Source organism: Panthera tigris, chromosome B3 (genome assembly GCF_018350195.1).
Source record: "Panthera tigris isolate Pti1 chromosome B3, P.tigris_Pti1_mat1.1, whole genome shotgun sequence".
NCBI classification, from domain to species: Eukaryota; Metazoa; Chordata; class Mammalia; order Carnivora; family Felidae; genus Panthera; species Panthera tigris.
Genome location: NC_056665.1, coordinates 97,191,089 through 97,210,169, shown reverse-complemented (window position 1 = coordinate 97,210,169; position 19,081 = coordinate 97,191,089). Strand labels below are relative to the sequence as shown.

At 36.0% G+C, this 19,081-nt stretch overlaps 1 protein-coding gene across 3 annotated transcripts in view; it reads left to right on the top strand.

Moving 5' to 3' along the window:
• The window catches only part of NEMF (nuclear export mediator factor), a 56,802-nt gene that overhangs the window by 31,024 nt on the left and 6,697 nt on the right, over nt 1–19,081 (top strand). For all 3 annotated transcript variants that reach the window (XM_007097550.3, XM_042989642.1, XM_042989641.1), the window contains 9 exons: nt 4,843–4,955; nt 6,399–6,456; nt 6,870–6,928; nt 7,017–7,137; nt 8,520–8,799; nt 9,517–9,559; nt 9,708–9,757; nt 11,409–11,562; nt 18,154–18,231. In XM_007097550.3, the coding sequence (XP_007097612.1) occupies nt 4,843–4,955; nt 6,399–6,456; nt 6,870–6,928; nt 7,017–7,137; nt 8,520–8,799; nt 9,517–9,559; nt 9,708–9,757; nt 11,409–11,562; nt 18,154–18,231 (956 nt within the window). The remainder of the gene's footprint in view (nt 1–4,842; nt 4,956–6,398; nt 6,457–6,869; nt 6,929–7,016; nt 7,138–8,519; nt 8,800–9,516; nt 9,560–9,707; nt 9,758–11,408; nt 11,563–18,153; nt 18,232–19,081) is intronic.

Genomic DNA, 19,081 nt, shown 5'->3' with positions numbered 1-19,081 from the left:
ATCAAGAAGATTAAAAGAAAAAGTGCCCTAGCTGCTTCTTACAAAACACCATTTTAGCAACGCTTGTGTAGTATTCTGGGTGGCGAATGTGCAGTAAGACAGCAGAATGAAGTCCTGTCATAAATGGTTTCTTTAAATGAAGAATGAACTTTTCACTGTGATAAACATTAGTCACATCTCTAGTCTGTGTCTGGAGCATTTATTAAATAACTTTAGAAGTTACATTTGCTGAGGGGGGAAAGGATTGTGAGGGCATGCTACCTACAGTTGTAGGGCAACAAATTAGATAACTTGGATGAGATGGACACATTCCTAGAAAGATAAAAACTAGCTAAACTGACTCAAGGAGAAATAGAAAATCAAACAAACCTATAACAAGTAAAAAGATTGAAATAGTAATTTAAAAAAATTAAAAAAAACAAAACCAAAAAACCCTGCTCAGGCCCAGGTAGCTTCACTGGCAAATTCTACCAAACTTAAAGAAGATTGAACACCAGTGCTTTACAAACTCTTCCAAAAAATAGAAGAGATGGGAAAACTTCCTCACTCATTCTCTAAGCCCAGTATTACCCTCATAACAAAATCAAAGATGTCACAAGAATTGAAAACTACAGGCCAGTGTTGCTTATGAACACGCACACAATTTCTCAACAAAATATTAGAAAACTGAATCCAGCAGCATATTAAAAGGATTGTACACTGTGACAAAGGGGTTTATTCCAGGAATGGTTGATTTAATGTATGAAAATTAATCAATGTATTGATAGGTGAAGGACAAAAACCACATGATCATCTCGATGCAGAAAAGGCTGTTGGCAATAATCCAACACATATTTGTGATAGAAACACTCAACAAACTAGGAATATGAGGGAACTCCTGAACTTGGTGAAGGATTTTTATGAAAAACCCAGAGCTAACATCATACTTGATGGTGAAAGACTGAAAATTTTCCCCTTAACATCCAGAACAAGACAAACATGTCTGTTGTTGTCCCTTTTTGTTTTTAAATTTTTAAAAATAATCTTTTGATGCTTATTATTTATTTTTGAGAGAGAGAGAGAGACAGCAAAAGTGGGGGAGGGGCAGAGAGAGCGAGACACAGAATCTGAAGCAGGCTCCAGGCTCTGAGCTGTCAGCACAGAGCCCGATGCGGGGCCGAACTCAAGAACCATGAGATCTTGACCTGAGCTAAAGTCAAACACTTAACCTCCTGAGCCACCAGGTGCTCCTATCCTTGTTACTTCTATTCAACCTTGTATGGATGTTCTAAGTAGACAGGCAATAAAAAGAAATAAAAAATATGCACATTGGTAAAGACCAAGTAAAACTATTTCCATTTGCAGATGACATGATCTTATATATTTAAAACCTCAAGGAATTCCCCCAAAATTATTAGTTAATAACTTTACAAATGTTCAGGATACATTTGTATGATATATAAAAGTCAGTTGTATTTCTATGCACTCACAGTGAACGGTACTAAAGTAAACTAATGAAACATCCATTTATAATAGCATTAAAAAATATGAATAAATTCACCAAAAAGAAGTTGCAAGATATACACCCCAAATATAAAAAACATCATTGAAAGAAATTAAAGAAGAGTTAAGTGGAAAGACTTTCAGTGTTTATGGATTGGAAGTCTTAATATTTTTCTGATGGCAGTACTTCCCATATTAGTCTCCAGATTTGATGTAATCTGTCAAAATTCCAGCTTCCTTTTTTTTTTTTTTTTTTTTTAACAAAGATTGATGAATTGATCCTAAAATTCACATGAAAATGCAAAGGACCCAGGTCAGCCAAACCATGTTTAAAATGAAGAACAAAGTTGGAGGACTCACACCTCTTGATTTCAAAACCTCCTGTAAAGCAACAGTAATAAAGACAGCAAGGTGTATGAGGAAGGACCGATAAATCATTGAAGCGAATTGAGAGTTCTCATTTATAGTCTGTAGAGTAGACTTTGCACAAGGGTATGAAAGCCATTCAATGGGGATAGATAGAATACTGTTTTCAAAAAGTGGTGCTTGGACTAATATCCATGTACAAAAGAATAAAGTTAGACCCCTGCTTCACACCATTTATTAAAATTAAATGCATCAAAGACGTAAGCTTAAAAGCTAATACTATAAAACTGTTACAGTAAGGCATAAATCTCATAATGAATCAGGAAGTCATTTCTTAGATAAGACATCAAAAGCATAAGTAACCAAAGAAAAACAGATTAATTAGACAAATCAAAATTAAAAACCTTAATTCAAAGACGCTATTAAGAAAATGAAAAGACGGTCGGGGGGGTTGGAGAGTGGTGCCTGGGTGGCTCAGTGGTTAAGTGCCAGACTTCAGTTCGGGCATGGTTCATGGGTTTGGGCCCCACATTGGGCTTTGTGCTGACAGATCAGAGCCTGGAGCCTGCTTCAGATTCTGTGTCTCCCTCTCTCTCCACCCCTCCCCCACTCACACTCTGTCTCTCGCTGGCGCGCTCTCTCTCTCTCTCGAAAATAAATAAACATTAAAAAAAAAAAAAAAAGGTGAAAAGACAACCCACAGAGTAAAATACTGGCAAGTCATTTATCTATCTGCTAAGGAACCAGTATCCAAAGAACTCTTAAGACTCAACAACAGAAAGGGAAAAAAGTTTTTAAATGACAAACGATTCAAATAGATATTTTCCCAAATATACACGAATGGCCAGTGAGCACATAAGATCCTCAGTATCATTCATCATTAGGGAAATGCAAATCAAGACCACAAAGAGGTACCACTTCACACCCAGGAGAATAGTCGTAATAAAAAAAAATAGACAAAACGTGGGGGAAGGATGTAGCGATTGGAACCCTTATATGCTGCTGATGGGAATGGAAAATGATGTAGCCACTATGGAGTAGAGTTGGCAGTTCCTATTGACCATAGGGGACACCTGGTGACTCAGTTTGTTAAGCTTCCGACTTCAGCTCAGGTCATGATCTCACGGTCAGTGAGTTCAAGCACTGCATCGGGCTCTGTGCTGACAGCTCGGAGCCTGGAGCCTGCTTCGGATTCTGTGTCTCCCTCTCTCTCTGCTCCTCCCCCACTCATGCTGTGTCTGTCAAAAATGAATAAACGTTAAAAAAAAATTGTTTTTAATTAGCCATAAAATTTGTCACCCAGCAGTTCGACTCCTAGTTATATAGACAAACTGACCACACTAAACTTGTTTGCAGATATTCCTAACAGCATTATTTATAATAGCCAAGAAATAGAAACAACCCATATGTTCATCAGTTGATAATAAACAAGTTGTATATCCATTCAATGGAATATTATTCAGTCTTGAAAAGAGATGAAGTACTGATAATTGCTGTAACAGGGATGAGCCTTGAAAACATTATGCTAGGTGAAAGAAGCCAGACGTATATGATTCCATTGATATGAAATTCCAAAATTGGCAAATCCATAAACACAAAGTGTGTTAATGATTGTCAGGGGCTGGGAAAATGGAGAATGACTATTTATGGATATAGGATTTCTTTGAGGGATAATGAAAATGTTCTGGAATTAGTGGTAATGGTTATGTAGCTTTATGAATATACTAAAGACCATTGGATTATATACTTTAAAAGGGTGAATTTTATGGTACATGAATTACATCCCAATTAAAAAGTATTTGAAATCTAATTGTAGGGAGATATTATTAATATGCTCTTCATTTTGACAATTTAGGTGATTTATAGTAATTCTGGAAGAATTCAAACTTTAGGCCTTTCTAGGTGATTCTTTCTGGAATAAAGTTAGAGTTATTGACATAAGTGATAAGGCATTTCTTCTCTGATTTGTTTTATTTACTTAGACTGTTTAAAAACCTGCTTTGTAAATATATATTTGTAATTGTTATTTTTTTATCTGGCATAAAATATGCCAGTATAGTTAACATACAGTGTTCTGTAAGTTTCAGGTATACAATAGTGATTCACCAATTCTGTGTATTACTCAGTGCTCATTAAGATAAATGTGTATTCTTAATCCCCTTCACCTATTTCACCCATCCCCCCACCCATCTCCCTTCTGGTAACCATCTGTTTGTTCTCTTTAGTTAAGAGTCTGTTTTTTGATGGACGCTTTTTTTTTTCTTTTGTTCATTTGTTTCTTAAATTTCACATATGAGTAAAATTATATTGTATTTGTCTTTCTCTGACTTATTTTGCTTAGCAGTGTACTCTATAGATCCATCTATGTTGTTGCAAATGGCAAGATTTTATTCTTGTTTATGACTGAATAATATTTCATTGTGTGTGTGTGTGTGTGTGTACACATCTTTATCTGTTCATCGATTGATGGATGCTTGGGTTGCTTCCATAATTTGGCTGTTGTAAATAATATTGAGATAAACATAGGGGTGCATATATCCTTTTGAATTAGTTTTCGTATTCTTTGGGTAAATACGCAGTAGTACAATTATTGGATCATATGGTAGTTGTATTTTTAATTTTTTGAGCAACCTCCATACTTTTTTTCCACAGTGGCTGCACCAGTTTACATTCCCACCGACAGTATACAAGGGTTCCTTTTTTTCCACATCCTTGCCAACACTTGTTGCTTCTTGTGTTTTTGATTTTAGCCATTCTGACAGGTGTGAGGTGATAGTACATTGTGGTTTTTGATTTGCATTTCCCTGAATGTGAGTGATGTTGTAACTATATTGTTAATAAAAATCGTAACTTCATGTAATATGAAATTAAAATGTGGTATCAGTATTTAAGATGTAAGAGGATCAAATCCATCATGTTGCATGTGATTTTCAGGTCTTGCTGTATAGAAACTCTGTACTTGGGTATTGAAGCATTGTGGTGTTTATATCACAGGAGAACCCATTCCGCCTCGGACCTTGACTGAAGCTGGCACAATGGCACTTTGCTACAGTGCTGCCTGGGATGCACGAGTTATCACTAGTGCTTGGTGGGTGTACCATCATCAGGTAATAAGGGCTGTGGTCCTTTTTCTTAATTTATTAAGAGCTATTGTGTACCAAATTTTGAGGGTATAGAAGTCAACAAGGCAAAGTACCTACTTTGATTGAGGTGACATTTTGGTGGTGGAGAAAAACACATGCATAATGTCTGGTAACAAGTGCTGTAACGTTTTTTCTTTAAAGCAGAGTAGTCACTAAAGAGTGATTGGGGCTACCATTTTGAAAGTAGTGTCAGGGAAGGCCTTTCTAGGAAAGTAAGATTTGAGCAGACACCTAAAGGAAGAGAATGATTTATGCAGTTATATAAGATGAAGAGTGTTCCTCTTCATCTTTGTTGGAATTTTCTGATCTCTCTTTGGCCCTTCCTGAAAAATAGTTATATCCAGTGTTTTTTATTCATTTGGCTTTAGTAATTGTCCTTCTTTGTTGTTATTGCTGTTACTTGATACTTCACTCCATATGTGACTTCATTTTCTGTTTCACATTTTCAGTAATTGCAATTGATAATGATATATTACAGGGTCTTACAGCTATACAGCAAGATAAAGAATTCATTACTATTATCCTCCCTTAGGTTCATCTTGTATCTATTTATAGTCATTTTCTGCTTATGCTATGATACTGTGTTTTCAGGAAATTAATATCATTTCTGGTATTATATTTTCTGCCTGTTATAAAAGTGGTTTTAATTCTTTCATTGAACAGGTTTTTTAATGGTGAAATTAGTGTGCTTTTAATCCCTCCAAAAACTATGACAAAGGTACTCTCAGATTTGGGGGTTTCGCAGATAACATACAGTTTTTAAATACATCATCTTATTTCCTAAAATGAAAGGTTATTTTACTACCCCCAAAACAGTATCTTAGGAAAGGACTTTATTTAACAAATATAGTTTGTTTTTTAAATTTTTTTGTTTATTTTTGAGAGAGAGAGAGAGAGTGCATGCGCACACATGTGGGGGAGGGGCAGAGAAAGAGACAGAATCTGAGGCAGGTTCCAGACTCTGAGCTGTCAGCACAGAGCCTGATGCAGGACTCAAACTCACAAACCATGAGATCATGACCTGAGCCGAAGTCAAGTGCTTAATCGACTGAGCCACCCAGGCAGGCGCCCCAGTATAGTTTTATTTTAGTAAATATAGTTTTATTAAACTTTTCTTATTTTTCCTATTATATCTCAAACCAGAGGAAATGTGTGAACAAGTTCTGCCTCTAATCCATGGCATTTGAAAATTATTGATGTAGTATATCCTTCATTATTTCTTTTCTTTGTTACTGCCAATGGTATATCTGTCTTTGAAGAGATATTTCAGTATTGAGAATTTTTACTAAATCATAAACTTTTCAGGAGATGGTGCTATTTACTTAAATATGACTTTACTTTCTTGAGTGAAAAATTTAAAAACACGTGTCTTAAGACAACAGTATGATGTGGTATTGTGTTCCTCAGGTGTCTAAAACAGCACCAACTGGAGAATATTTGACAACAGGAAGCTTCATGATACGAGGTAATGATTATGGAGACCGGTTTGAGGACCATTACTTACTAATATTTTCAGAACAGAAATTATTCTGATTTCATATATGAAATCTATTATGAAATAAGGAAAATTTTGTGCTGCTGTGGCAGATTTAGCATTTGTTATGTCATCTCCATAGATATTTTTCTTGATGAGGATGTGCTTTCATATAACATGCCCTTTTTTTCTAAAAGATTATTCAGGGATTGACTAACCCAAAGATGATAGCAAGCATTCATATTTTTTCTTTCTTAATTCCTGTTCCTATACATAATGCCAAATTCTGTGTTCCTTCATGACAGAGAAAAGACCAAATAAATGTGACCATTGGTGTCAGATAATTTGTAAGCATAAAATGGAAAAAGACAATTTTTAACATTTATGTTTATTATCTTTTATAGGAAAGAAGAATTTCCTTCCTCCCTCGTATCTAATGATGGGGTTTAGTTTCCTCTTTAAGGTATCCTTCAGCTTCTTTGTTAATGTTTTTTTAAATTTTCTTTAGTCTTACCTAAAGTTTCATCAGTGAAAAACAACTATTTCCATAGGTAGATGAGTCTTGTATTTGGAGACATCGGGGTGAAAGAAAAGTCAGAGTGCAGGATGAAGACATGGAAACATTGGCAAGTTGCACACGTGAACTCATATCAGAAGAAATGGAACAACTAGGTAGTTTACAGATTTTAATAAAGTAGCTTATAGTGTTACCTTCTGTCTAATTTTGCTTCTGAATTCTTAGAAGATCATATCTACTTTGGGATAATTGAAATTTCAAAAATACAGTTGCTGTCGATTTTACTGAATTTTGTTTTTGGAAATGTTAAACATACTTGTTCTAATGAATTATAAAGTATTTAATTGGACCATAAGTACTATATAAACAAATGTAGTAAAACTTCAGTATTTAATGGGTCATATGTAAATGTGTTCAGCAAAGATAGACTCAGGTATTTGTGAATGAGCATTTACTTTTGGATTTAATAATTAGAACTTATACAGAGATGAATTTATAATAAGTAGAATTTCTCATGTGAGACTTTGGCTTGATGTAATAATACATTTGCTTCAAGTAGAGAGCAACTGTGGTTGCTGGAATAAATTTACTCACCTACCTGAAGGAATAGGGAAAGTATGCCCACTGTTTTACTTTTACAGTTCTTCTTTTTCCTAGGGTCATTCTTCTTTAGGAGTAATATTGCGGCTTCATTTATGACTACTGTTGTATCACAAGATTTTATTTCTTTGAATTTTCACAATGTTTCTGACACTGTACAAAGTTCTTTACGTTATTTTTATTTTATTTTATTTTATTTTTTTGTTTAACATTTATTCGTTTTTGAAAGGCAGAGAGAGACAGAGTGCGAATGGGGGAGGGGCAGAGAGAGGGAGACACAGAAGCAGGCTCCAGGCTTCGAGCTATCAGCACAGAGCCCAACGTGGGGCTCGAACTCACGGACTGCAAGATCATGACCTGAGCCGAAGTTGGCCACTTAACCGACTGAGCCACCCAGACGCCCCTATTTACATTATTTTTAACTGAATTCTCACAACCGTCTTTGTCAGATGGTGATGGCATCTCCTTTTATTAGGGAGCCAATTAGGTAATATTATTACTAGACAGTGTTTCTTTTGGAAAGGTATGAATACCTTCTGTGTGCCAATTATATTGCATGTATTGTCTCATTTCACTTCTCATGTGCAAATTACAATAACAGCAGTAGAATTTATGGAATTACTTTTCCTGTCCTCCTCTTTGGAAATACCTAACCAAGACAAGTTAAAGTTTTCGTTGTAGAAATGATTGCATTGTCCAAGATATTTATTGTGGTAAAGTATTTCGGAGAGCATTTATTCCAACCAGTTCATGATACAAGAGAATCCTTTTTTGTCTGAGTACCCTTTGGGGATGTGATCAGGCTTTTTTTTTTTTTGGTGATGTCTTGGAGACACAGGGAATCAACAGAATATTATTGTTTTTGAAGTTTTCAAGGTAATCCTCTAGTTTTGTTATGGTGATAGCACTCTGACTTTTCTTAACGATGATTCTACAGACGGAGGTGACAGTAGCAGTGACGAAGATAAAGAGGAATCACACGAAACTCCTGTGGAAGTGGAGCTTATGAGTCAGGTTGACCAGGAGGATATCACTATTCACAGTGGTGGAGATGAGCTAAATGATGAAATAATTCAGGAAGAGAGCTCGGAAGATGAAGGAGAATCTGAAGAAGTGGTAAAAGATCAGGAACCTATTGCTGAAATGATGGATGAAGGCGAAGACACATTAAATTATCCTGACACTACCATTGATTTGTCCCACCTTCAATCTCAAAGGTAATTAAAACCTATTACAGCTGGGAATGATGGAAGAGTTAATCCTTACAAAGATAATAACATGATTGACTTCAGTACTTTTACCATCCATTGTCCTACAGTCTTATTATCTTTTTACTGTTTGATTGGGGGGGTAGATCTCTGTAAAGAAATTTCGAGGACCCAGTGTAGAAAAATACAGTAAATATGAAAATGGTCAAAATAGAAACAAGTAAATGAATATAAATGCTAATAATGTAAGAGAGGCAGTTCCATTAAAAAAAAAATAGGTGTTTTAATCTTTAATGTCTTATTGATCACCAGGTAAACAATAACATAGTTCTGAAAGCTCTATCACTGGAATAATTAGGAACACCTTAGGAGTCTGACCAGAATTGGGTCTTAGGGGGTGTCATAGGGTAACTTACTCTGTGTCTCAGCTTAAGTTTCATTCTCTGTGAAAATGGAATGTTACTCCTTTCATTGGGTTTTGGTGAAGATTATTTGTATATAAAGCATCTGGCAGTGCCTGGGACATAGTAAGTGTTTAATACATGTCTGCTATTTAAGAATATATTTAGAAGTGTGAGATGAGCAATTTGATTATGTTTTTTAAAATTTTGTCAATGTTGAAAGTTTGTAGGATTGCCAGTAATTAAGCGTATGATACGGGAATGTTTGCAGACTTTAAATGAATGCCATTTACAACCCAGTAGATGCCTCGTTCTGTTTTCATAGGTCCCTCCAGAAATTGGCTTCAAAAGAAGAATCTTCTAGTATGGTAAGCTGTTTTCAAAGTTCTATGAAGAACATCATGTTCTTCTCAATGAGTAATTTTGTACTTTTTAATTTTACTTTCTGAAAAATTAATAGTAGTGATGTTATTGTTTGTATTTGCTTGTGTTTTTTTTTTGTTTTAATTTTAATAGAGTGACAGTAAATTACAGAGCCGGAGACATTTGTCAGCCAAGGAAAGAAGGTAAACATATTTGTGTTATCTAACTGAAAAGCATATAATTTTTTTTCTTACTGACAGTTCAGTTATGACAGATCACTTGGCTATTCCAAAGACTTCCCTTGTTAAAATTACCAAGAGTTAGCATAAACCTTGTTTAGTTCTTAATATTCAGCTCTCATAGGTTTTTCTGTTTTAGAGCCCTGATCTGTCACTACAATCAGTGAGATAGGTAAAGTAACGTGAGTGAGACCCTTTGTTACATAAATATATGCAATAGCGATTGCAGTGCATTAAATTGACTGGTTCTAGGATAATATTGACAGGAATACTTGAAAATAACTAGGAAAGTTTTATTTAATAAAAAGACTTTTTTTCTTTCTTTCTTTTTTTTTTTTTTTTTAACATAGCAGGCCTCGGAAGGCAAATAGAAAGGGGAAAGCAGAAGGAAAGAGACAACTACAGGGTAAAAGAAAAAAACCCACTATAGGGCTAAAAAAAAAAAAAAAAAAAGAAAGAAAAGAAAAAGGCTATACAGCTAGTAAAGCACCCTAGAGACCCTAGGGTGGAGTGGACAGTAGGCCTTTTTGTTTTACGAAGGTAGTCATGAAACAGTTTCAGTGATCTCTCTGAGGACATGGCACTATGCTAGATACTGAGTATACAAAGAGGTAAAATATAAAATGTGTGCCTTCGAGAAGTTTTTGAGTCCTGGATCAGGAAAGAGCCATATGGTAGGGATACAGTAGTTCAGGGGTGAGAAATTGCTATGAGTTCAGGTGTTTTGGGAAATACCATCATAAGTATACGTTAAAGATGTGTTAGAACTTATTTAGGTAAATGAAGATAAGATGGTCAGAGATTCAGAAGAAAATAAGCATGAACAGAACAGGGCACGGAATTGGAAATATTACACATAGTGCTTTGGGGAAATGATAGACTGAGGTGAAAGGAGCAAAAAGTTCATGTTTGTGAACTGGTAGATGGTAAGATTGACAAAGTGAATTTGGACCAAAAGTGGAGAAGTTATTAGAATGATAAATTAAGGATTTTTGGACTTTCTCCTGAAAGTGATGAGCACTTTTGGGAGACTTTAAATGGGAATGTGATATAGGTAGGAAGACTAGAAGTTCACATAGAGCAGATTACGGGGAAACACTGGAGGAAGGTCTAGGTAGGAAGTGATGAGGACCTGGACTAGACAGTGGCAGTGGGGATAAAAAGATTGCACATGAAAAATAGCATAGTAATAGAATTTCCCCTTCCTTTTTAATCTGCATATTTTTATCCATTATTTATTCAACTAACCTGGCAACAGATATTTTATTGAATATTTAAGATCAGTCAAGGCCATGCTGACTTAAGACTGCAGATCCCAGTGCCTGGTCATTAAGGTGTGGAGGGACTGAATGTGGCTACTGAGTAAGGATAAGTAAAGGGTGTAACGGTGTATTAAGCCTGGCTGACAGAATGATAAATCCATGAACAAAAAATTTTCAACTTTTTCCAGTGTGATGATTTGTGCTTCTTTTATAGTGTAGCCTGGTGGTTATGAAGTTAAGCAGGAGCCATGATCTTTTACATATTGTACATGTTCTCCTTCCCCTGTACTATTTTAAGGCACTAAAGATTTGAAATTCAAAGAATTAGATGTTCCCATTTCATTTATGTTTAGGGAAATGAAGAAGAAAAAGCTTCCAAGTGACTCAGGGGATTTAGAAGTGATAGAGGTAAAGGACAAAGAAAAAGAAAATGCTCTACACATTGAAACTCATCAGAACACAAGCAAAAGTGTCCCAGCTGTGCAGCCAATGAAGCGAGGACAAAAGGTAATAAAACTTGGGAGTGAACTGTTAAACTTAGTACTCCTTGGCTCACAAATGAAGTTATGAGGCTCTTAATTTTTTAAAGTTTAAGCGAAACAAAAGATGTAGGCAAAAAAATAATCCTATGTGAGTTTCTTTGAAAATTAGTTAAAAAGAGACAAGGTTTGGGAACATGGAGATCACTGTTCTATGTTCCTTGAAGATCATCTAGATACAAGCTCCCATGTAGAAGAAGAATTAGAAGATTGTGATTTGCTAGTGACACTCTGATAGTAACAGCTGGTGCTGGTCGTTAGTGATATTTAGTGATAATTGTTTTTTTCAAATATTAATGAGATTTTGGTTAGAGGTCCTATATTTCTTATTAAAGGTGGATAATGAAGGAAGAGGTAGTAGATACAGAATATACTTTAAAAAATGCTGTAGCAGTGTAAAAAGAGGAAATTGTGAGCTAATATGTATCCATTTATCACTATAAAAATTAAATTCCTTTGAAATCTTAATAAAGGTCATGTTTTACGATTTTCCCTCCATCCATAGTGGTCACAATTTCCTGGATTTTTTTTCCAATGGACCTCAAAAAAATAAAGGGACGTGCTGAGCATATGGAAGAGAAGAATATAATTCTCCTCATATTAATAGGTACATTCAGGGGCACCTGGGTGGCTCAGTCGGTTAAGCCACCGACTCTCAATTTGGCTCAGGTCACGATCTCATGGTTTGTGAGTTCGAGCTCACATTGGGTTCTGCACTATGACAGTGTGGAGCCTGCTTGGGATACTCTCTCCCTCTCTTTCTCTTTGCCTACCGTGCATGCTCTCTCAAAGTAAATAAACTTGTACATTCAACATGACTTTAATCACAGTTGAGATTTTAATTTACTTGATAAAATAATTCTAAAGTTCATTTCAAAGAGTAAATATTAGAGAGTTGCTAAGGAAATCTTGAAAAAGAAGATTGAGGAGGGATTTCCCTACTAGGTAGTAAAACATTTCATGTTAGAACTATTAAAACAGTATGGTATTAACATAGAAAAAGCCAAATACAAAAAGTGAAACTGAATAAAATCTAGACATAGGACATTAACTGTAATATTTAAACATTTAGTATGTGATAAAATACTATTACAGATTACTGGGGAAAGTGTCAAATACTCAAAATTAGTGGTTAGTCATGTTAAAAAAAAAATAATTCTAGGTGACAAAAAGAACCATTTATAAAATGGAAAGACCGATGGCAAATGTGAAAAAAAAAAAAAGTGATAAAAGGAATTTCCACCCATCAAATTAATAGAAAATGTGTATTCAGTCATTCAGTAAATGTTTGAGTGCACACCATGGGAATTCCCATCAAGAGTCCTAACAATGTATTGACCCTTTGACTCAGCAATTCTACCTTTAGGAATTTATCCTAAAAAAATCATGTGCATGCACTAGCATAAGGATATTCATCAGGTTGATATTTGTAATTACAAAAAACAAACCAAAATTTTTTTTTTCAAAAAAAAATTGAAAAAAACCTTAAATGCCCAACAACATAAAATAACGTGGTGCTTTCATACAATGAAATATTCTGCAGATAAAATTCCAAGGCAAATCCTGAGGATCTTTATTAAAAGACATTGAAGTTTTAGATAATTTTGTGGAGAACTTTCATCTTTACCACACTGAGTTTACCTGTCCATGAATGTGACTATAGTCTTGTAAGAATATTTTATAGTCTTCAGTAAAGATATATTTTCCCATAGAGTTTTATACATCTTATCTGTTCCTGCTTATAATTTTTCTTTTTGTTAATGGTATATTTTTAAAACTTTCACTTCCTATCATTACTGGTTTGTGGGGAGATGATTTTCTTACATTGATTTAGTATTAGGTAATCTTATTGTACATTTTAGTATTCCATTTGTAGGCAGCAGTAGTGTCTCCAAATAATGGCTTTTCTTCTAATCCTAATATCTATTACTTCTGTTTTTTGCATTGGCTCAAACATTAGTACAGTGTTGCATAGAAGTAATAATAGTGTGTATCTTTGTTAATTATACATTAAAGGGACTGTTGCTAAGATTTTTATCATTGTGGGATGTTTCCTGGGAGTTGTTGGTTGGTAGATAGCCTTTATGAGGGGTTATTTTTAATAAGATTAAATTTATTGAATGCCTTTTCTGCATTTTTCTTTTACTTCCTTATGCTTTTTCTTCCCTTAGTTAATGTGGTAAATTACTTAAGAAAATCGATTAAATTGGCCTCTGATTTTTCATACTGCCCTTGGGGTTTTGCTATCTAGGTTATACCAGTTTCATAAAATAAGTTTGGAAGGTTTTCCTTTTTCTGCTCTCTAGAACTTTGTATAAAATGGAGATCGTTCCTTGAAATGTGATAGATAGCGTTTGCTTATAACTGGACCTGGTATTTTGGCAGTTTGTGGGTAGGTTTTTAAGTATAGTAAAACCTTGGTTTGTGAGCATTATCGGTTCTGGAAACATGCTTGTTATCCAAAGCACTTTGTAATCAGGAAATTTGTGATCATGTGACATTCGGTGTCACATAATACTCGTGTTGCAAGACATCGTTCATTTATCAAGTTAAAATTTATTAGAAATGTTTGCTTGGCTTGTGGAACACATGCAAAACAGGTTACTTGCAATGCAGGGTTTTACTTTTACTTTGTACCAGCTACCCTGCTAGGTACTGCACATTCAGTGGTAAACAAGAAAGACCAAATTTCTGCCTTTGTTATACAAAATACCAATTTTGGGAAGAAGTCACGTACATGAAGATCATATTGTTCATCCCCCTTTCTTGGTTTCTGTACTTTACTTTTGGCTCTTTACTTTTTTTTTTTAATTTTTTTTAACGTTTATTTATTTTTGAGACAGAGACAGAGCATGAACAGGGGAGGGGCAGAGAGAGAGGGAGACACAGAATCGGAAGCAGGCTCCAGGCTCTGAGCCATCAACCCAGAGCCCGACGCGGGGCTCGAACTCATGGACCGCGAGATTGTGACCTGAGCTGAAGTCGGACGCTTAACCGACTGAGCCACCCAGGCGCCCCTACTTTTTTTTTTTTAAATTTACATCCAAATTAGTTAGCATATAGTGCGACAATGATTTCAGGAGTAGATTCCTTAGTGCCCCTTATCCATTTAGCCCACCCACCCCCACAACCCGTCCTGTAACCCTCAGTTTGTTCTCTACATTTATGAGTCTCTTCTGTTTTGTGCCCCCTCCTTTTTTTTATATTTGTTTCCCTTCCCATATGTTCATCTGTTTTGTCTCTTAGAGTCCTCAGATGAGTGAAGTCATATGATTTTTGTCTTTCTCTGACTAATTTCACTTAGCATAATACCCTCCAGTTCCATCCACGTAGTTGCAAATGGCAAGACTTCATTCTTTTTGATTGCTGAGTAATACTCCATTGTATATATATATACCACATTTTCTTTATCCATTCATCCATCGATGGACATTTGGGCTCTTTCCATACTTTGGCTATTGTTGAGAGTGCTGCTATAAACATGGGGGTGCAAGTGTCCCTTCGAAACAGCACACCTGTATCCCTTGGATAAATGCCTACTAGTGCAATTGCTGGGTCGTAGGGTAGTTCTATTTTTAGTTTTTTGAGGAAACTCCATACTGTTTTCCAGAGAGGCTGCACCAGTAACTTGTTCTGTGAGTGTTTCACAAGAGCAGCACACATTTCTAATAAATTTTAGCTAATGATAAATGAGCAATATCTTGGAATACGAGTAGTATGTGACGCTGGATCACAATGGAGCCAATGGTTCTTGAAATTCACTTTGATATACAAGTGCTTAGACATTATAAAAAGGAGGGGGGGTGCACCTGGGTGGCTCAGTTGGCTAAGCGGCCTTCTTCGGCTCAGGTCACGATCCCATGGTCTGAGTTCGAGCCCTGTGTCGGGCTCTGTGATGACAGCTCAGACCCTGGAGCCTGCTTTGGATTCTGTGTCTCTCTCTCTCTGCCCCTCCCTGCTTGCACTCTCTCAAAAATAAATAAAACATTAAAACAAAAAGAATATACAAGTGCTTAGGACTATAAGCATGTATATGGAACAGATTAGGCTCTGAAACCAAAGTTGTACTGTATATGCTAATTAAATTTTCTCCAGTGATGATAGGTCCATTCAGTTTTGTTTCTTCAAAGTTGAGTTTCCTAACTTCTGTTTTCCAAACTGTTCTTTTCATTGGGTTTTCCATTTCTTGGTTCAGTTTCATGATAATATTGTTCATTTTACTGTCAGGTTAAAAAGAAATTTTTTTTTTTTCAACGTTTTTTTTTTTTTTTTTTTTTTAATTTATTTTTGGGACAGAGAGAGACAGAGCATGAACGGGGGAGGGGCAGAGAGAGAGGGAGACACAGAATCGGAAACAGGCTCCAGGCTCCGAGCCATCAGCCCAGAGCCTGACGCGGGGCTCGAACTCACGGACCGCGAGATCGTGACCTGGCTGAAGTCGGACGCTTAACCGACTGCGCCACCCAGGCGCCCCAAAAAGAAATTTTTTTTTAATGCTTTTACTTTTTTTGAGAAAGAGTGCAAGTGGGGAGGGGCAGAGAGAGAGAGGGAGACACAGAATCTGAAGCAGGCTCCAGGCTCTAAGCTGTCAGTACAGAGCCACGAACCGTGAGATCATGACCTGAGCTGAAGTCGGACGCTCAATAGACTGAGCCATCCAGGCGCCCCTTTCAAGGTTGTTGTTTTTGTTTTTGTTTTTGTTTTGAGGCATAACGTACATATAGTAAAATGCACAAATCTAGACTGTTTAGATCAGTGAATTTTTAAACACACATGTATCTGTGAAGCCACCATCATGTGATACTTAAATGTTTCCAGTACTCACTCTTCCAGAAAGCCCACACTTGTGCCTAATTAGTATTCCCACCAAAAAAAAAAATCTTAATCGCTGTTGTGTATAGCTAAGAGTTGAATGCTGATTTATAGCATTCATGTTGTGTTTGGCTTTAGTAGAGAACTACCAGTTTTCTGGAGTACTTCACCAATTTCCTCTCAAGCAGAATATCCGAATTATAATTGTTCTGCATTGTAACATTTGGTATCGTCAGGGGTCTTTTGGTCATTCAAGCATGTATATACCACAGTCTTATTCTGGCTTTAATTTGTATGACCCTGAATACTAATGATATTGAACACTTTTTCATGTTTATGAGACATCTGTCCTCTTTTTGAAGTGCCCAGTTGTAAAAATTAGGTTGTCCAGCTTTGTCATTAATGTATATGAGTTCTTTGAAATTCTGAATATAGGTCTTTTCTTGGATGTATATGTTAGAAATACTTTTCAGGCTTCCTTTTTTTATTTTTTTATTTTAGGCAGAGAGGGAGCTCTTGAGCTGGAGAGAGAGGGGCAGAGGGAGAAACAGAAACCCAAGCAGGCTCCATGCTCAGCAAGGGCCCTAACACAGGGCTTGATTCCATGACCCTGGGATCATGACCCAAGCCAAAATTGAGTGTTAGATGCTCAGCTCACTGAGCCACCAGGCACCCTCAGTCTTGCTTTTTTTTCATGTGTTTTTGATGAGCAGCATCTGTTAATTTTAATGAAATCTGAATCATCAATCTTTTATAGTTAGTTTTTTTTTGTGTCCTGTTTAAAGAAATCTTTAAAATTTGTAAAGATTTTACAAGATTTATAAGATCTTGTAAAATTTGTATTTGGGCCCCAGCTAAGATTAATAAAGACAAAAATCTTTGGAGGTGAGGCCTAGATGTCTGTTTTTAAAAATCACTAGGCGAAAAAAAAAATTAGGTGATTTGGAAGTGTAGCCCAGGTAAAAGGTAAAGATAAAGCCAGTTTGTTGAGAAAATTCAAAGCCTTAAGTGCCTTGCCTTTATCCAGACTAGCTTTGCTGCCTTGTTTCCTGTTCTTCCTCTGTATGTATATCCTGACTCCAACCAAATGCAATAACTTGCTGTTAGTATACTGTCCTGTTTTTACCTTATAATCCTGCTTTTTATATAATCCCTGATACTATAAAATTTACTTAAGACTTTCAAGTTTTACTTTATTTCTTCCCCACAGTTCTTGCTTAAGCTGAAAGAAATTTCTTTCTCTGAAGTATCTTAGGAATAATGTTTGCATTTAGAATATGTTGCATTAATTTATCCTTGCTCTTATATGTATTTTTTTCTACCAGATGGTAAACTCCTTGAGGCTGAGGACTATGGTTTATCCATCTTCTTAGCCTCCATGTTGTTTATTATAATGGTACCTTGCTTGGTAACCATTTCTGACAGAGAATAGGAGCACCTTTCCTTTTTTTTTTTTTTTAATTTTTTTTTTAATGTTTGTTTATTTTTGAGAGAGAGAGAGAGCTCAAGAAGGGAAGGGCCAGAGAGAGAGGGAGACACAGAATCCGAAGCAGGCTCCAGTCTCTGAGCTGTCAGCACAGAGCCCGATGTGGGGCTCGAACTCACAGACTGCAAGATCATGACCTGAGCTGAAGTCAGACACTCAAACGACTGAGCCACCCAGGCGCCCAGGAGCACCTTTTCTTTACAAACATTTGTTGACATTTTTTAACTGAAGTTTTCCAAGTAAAATCTTTTGATTTTGTAGAGTAAAATGAAAAAAATGAAGGAAAAATACAAAGACCAAGATGAAGAAGAACGTGAACTCATCATGAAATTGCTGGGGGTAAGTAACATCTAAAAGTCTTTTCTTCCTTTGTTTTTTAAGGGGCATCCAGACCACAGCCTATCATATGGTAGGATTCAATACATTTTTGTTAAAATATAGACAGTATTGGCACAAAAACAGACACTCGGATCAGTGGAACAGAATGGAGAACCCAGAAATGGTCCCACAAACGTATGGCCAACTAATCTTTGACAAAGCAGTAAAGAATATCCAGTGGAATAAAGACAGTCTCTTCAGCAAGTGGTGCTGGGAAAACTGGACAGCAACATGTAGAAGAATGAACCTGGAACACTTTCTTACACCATATAAAAAAAAAAACTCAAAATGGATGAAAGACCTAAATGTAAAGCAGGAAGCCATCAATCCTCAAGGAGAAAGCAGACAAAAACCTCTTTGATCTTGGCTGCAGCAACTTCTTACTCAACATGTCTCCAGAGGCAAGAGAAACAAAAGCAAAAATGAAATACTGGGACCTCATCAAAATAAAAAGCTTTTGCACAGAGAAGGAAACAATCAGCAAAACTAAAAGGCAACCGACGGAATGGGAGAAGATATTTGCAAATGACATATCAGATAAAGGGTTAGGATCCAAAATCTGTAAAGAACTTTTCAAACTCAACACCCAAAAAGCAAATAATCCAGTGAAGAAATGGGCAAAAGACATGAATAGACACTTCTCCAAAGACGACATCCAGATGGCCAACTGACACATGAAAACATGCTCAACATCACTCATCTTAAGGGAAATACAAATCAAAACCACAATGAGATACCACCTCATACCTGTCAGAATGGCTAAAATGAACAACTCAGGCAACAACAGATGTTGGCAAGGATGTGGAGAAAG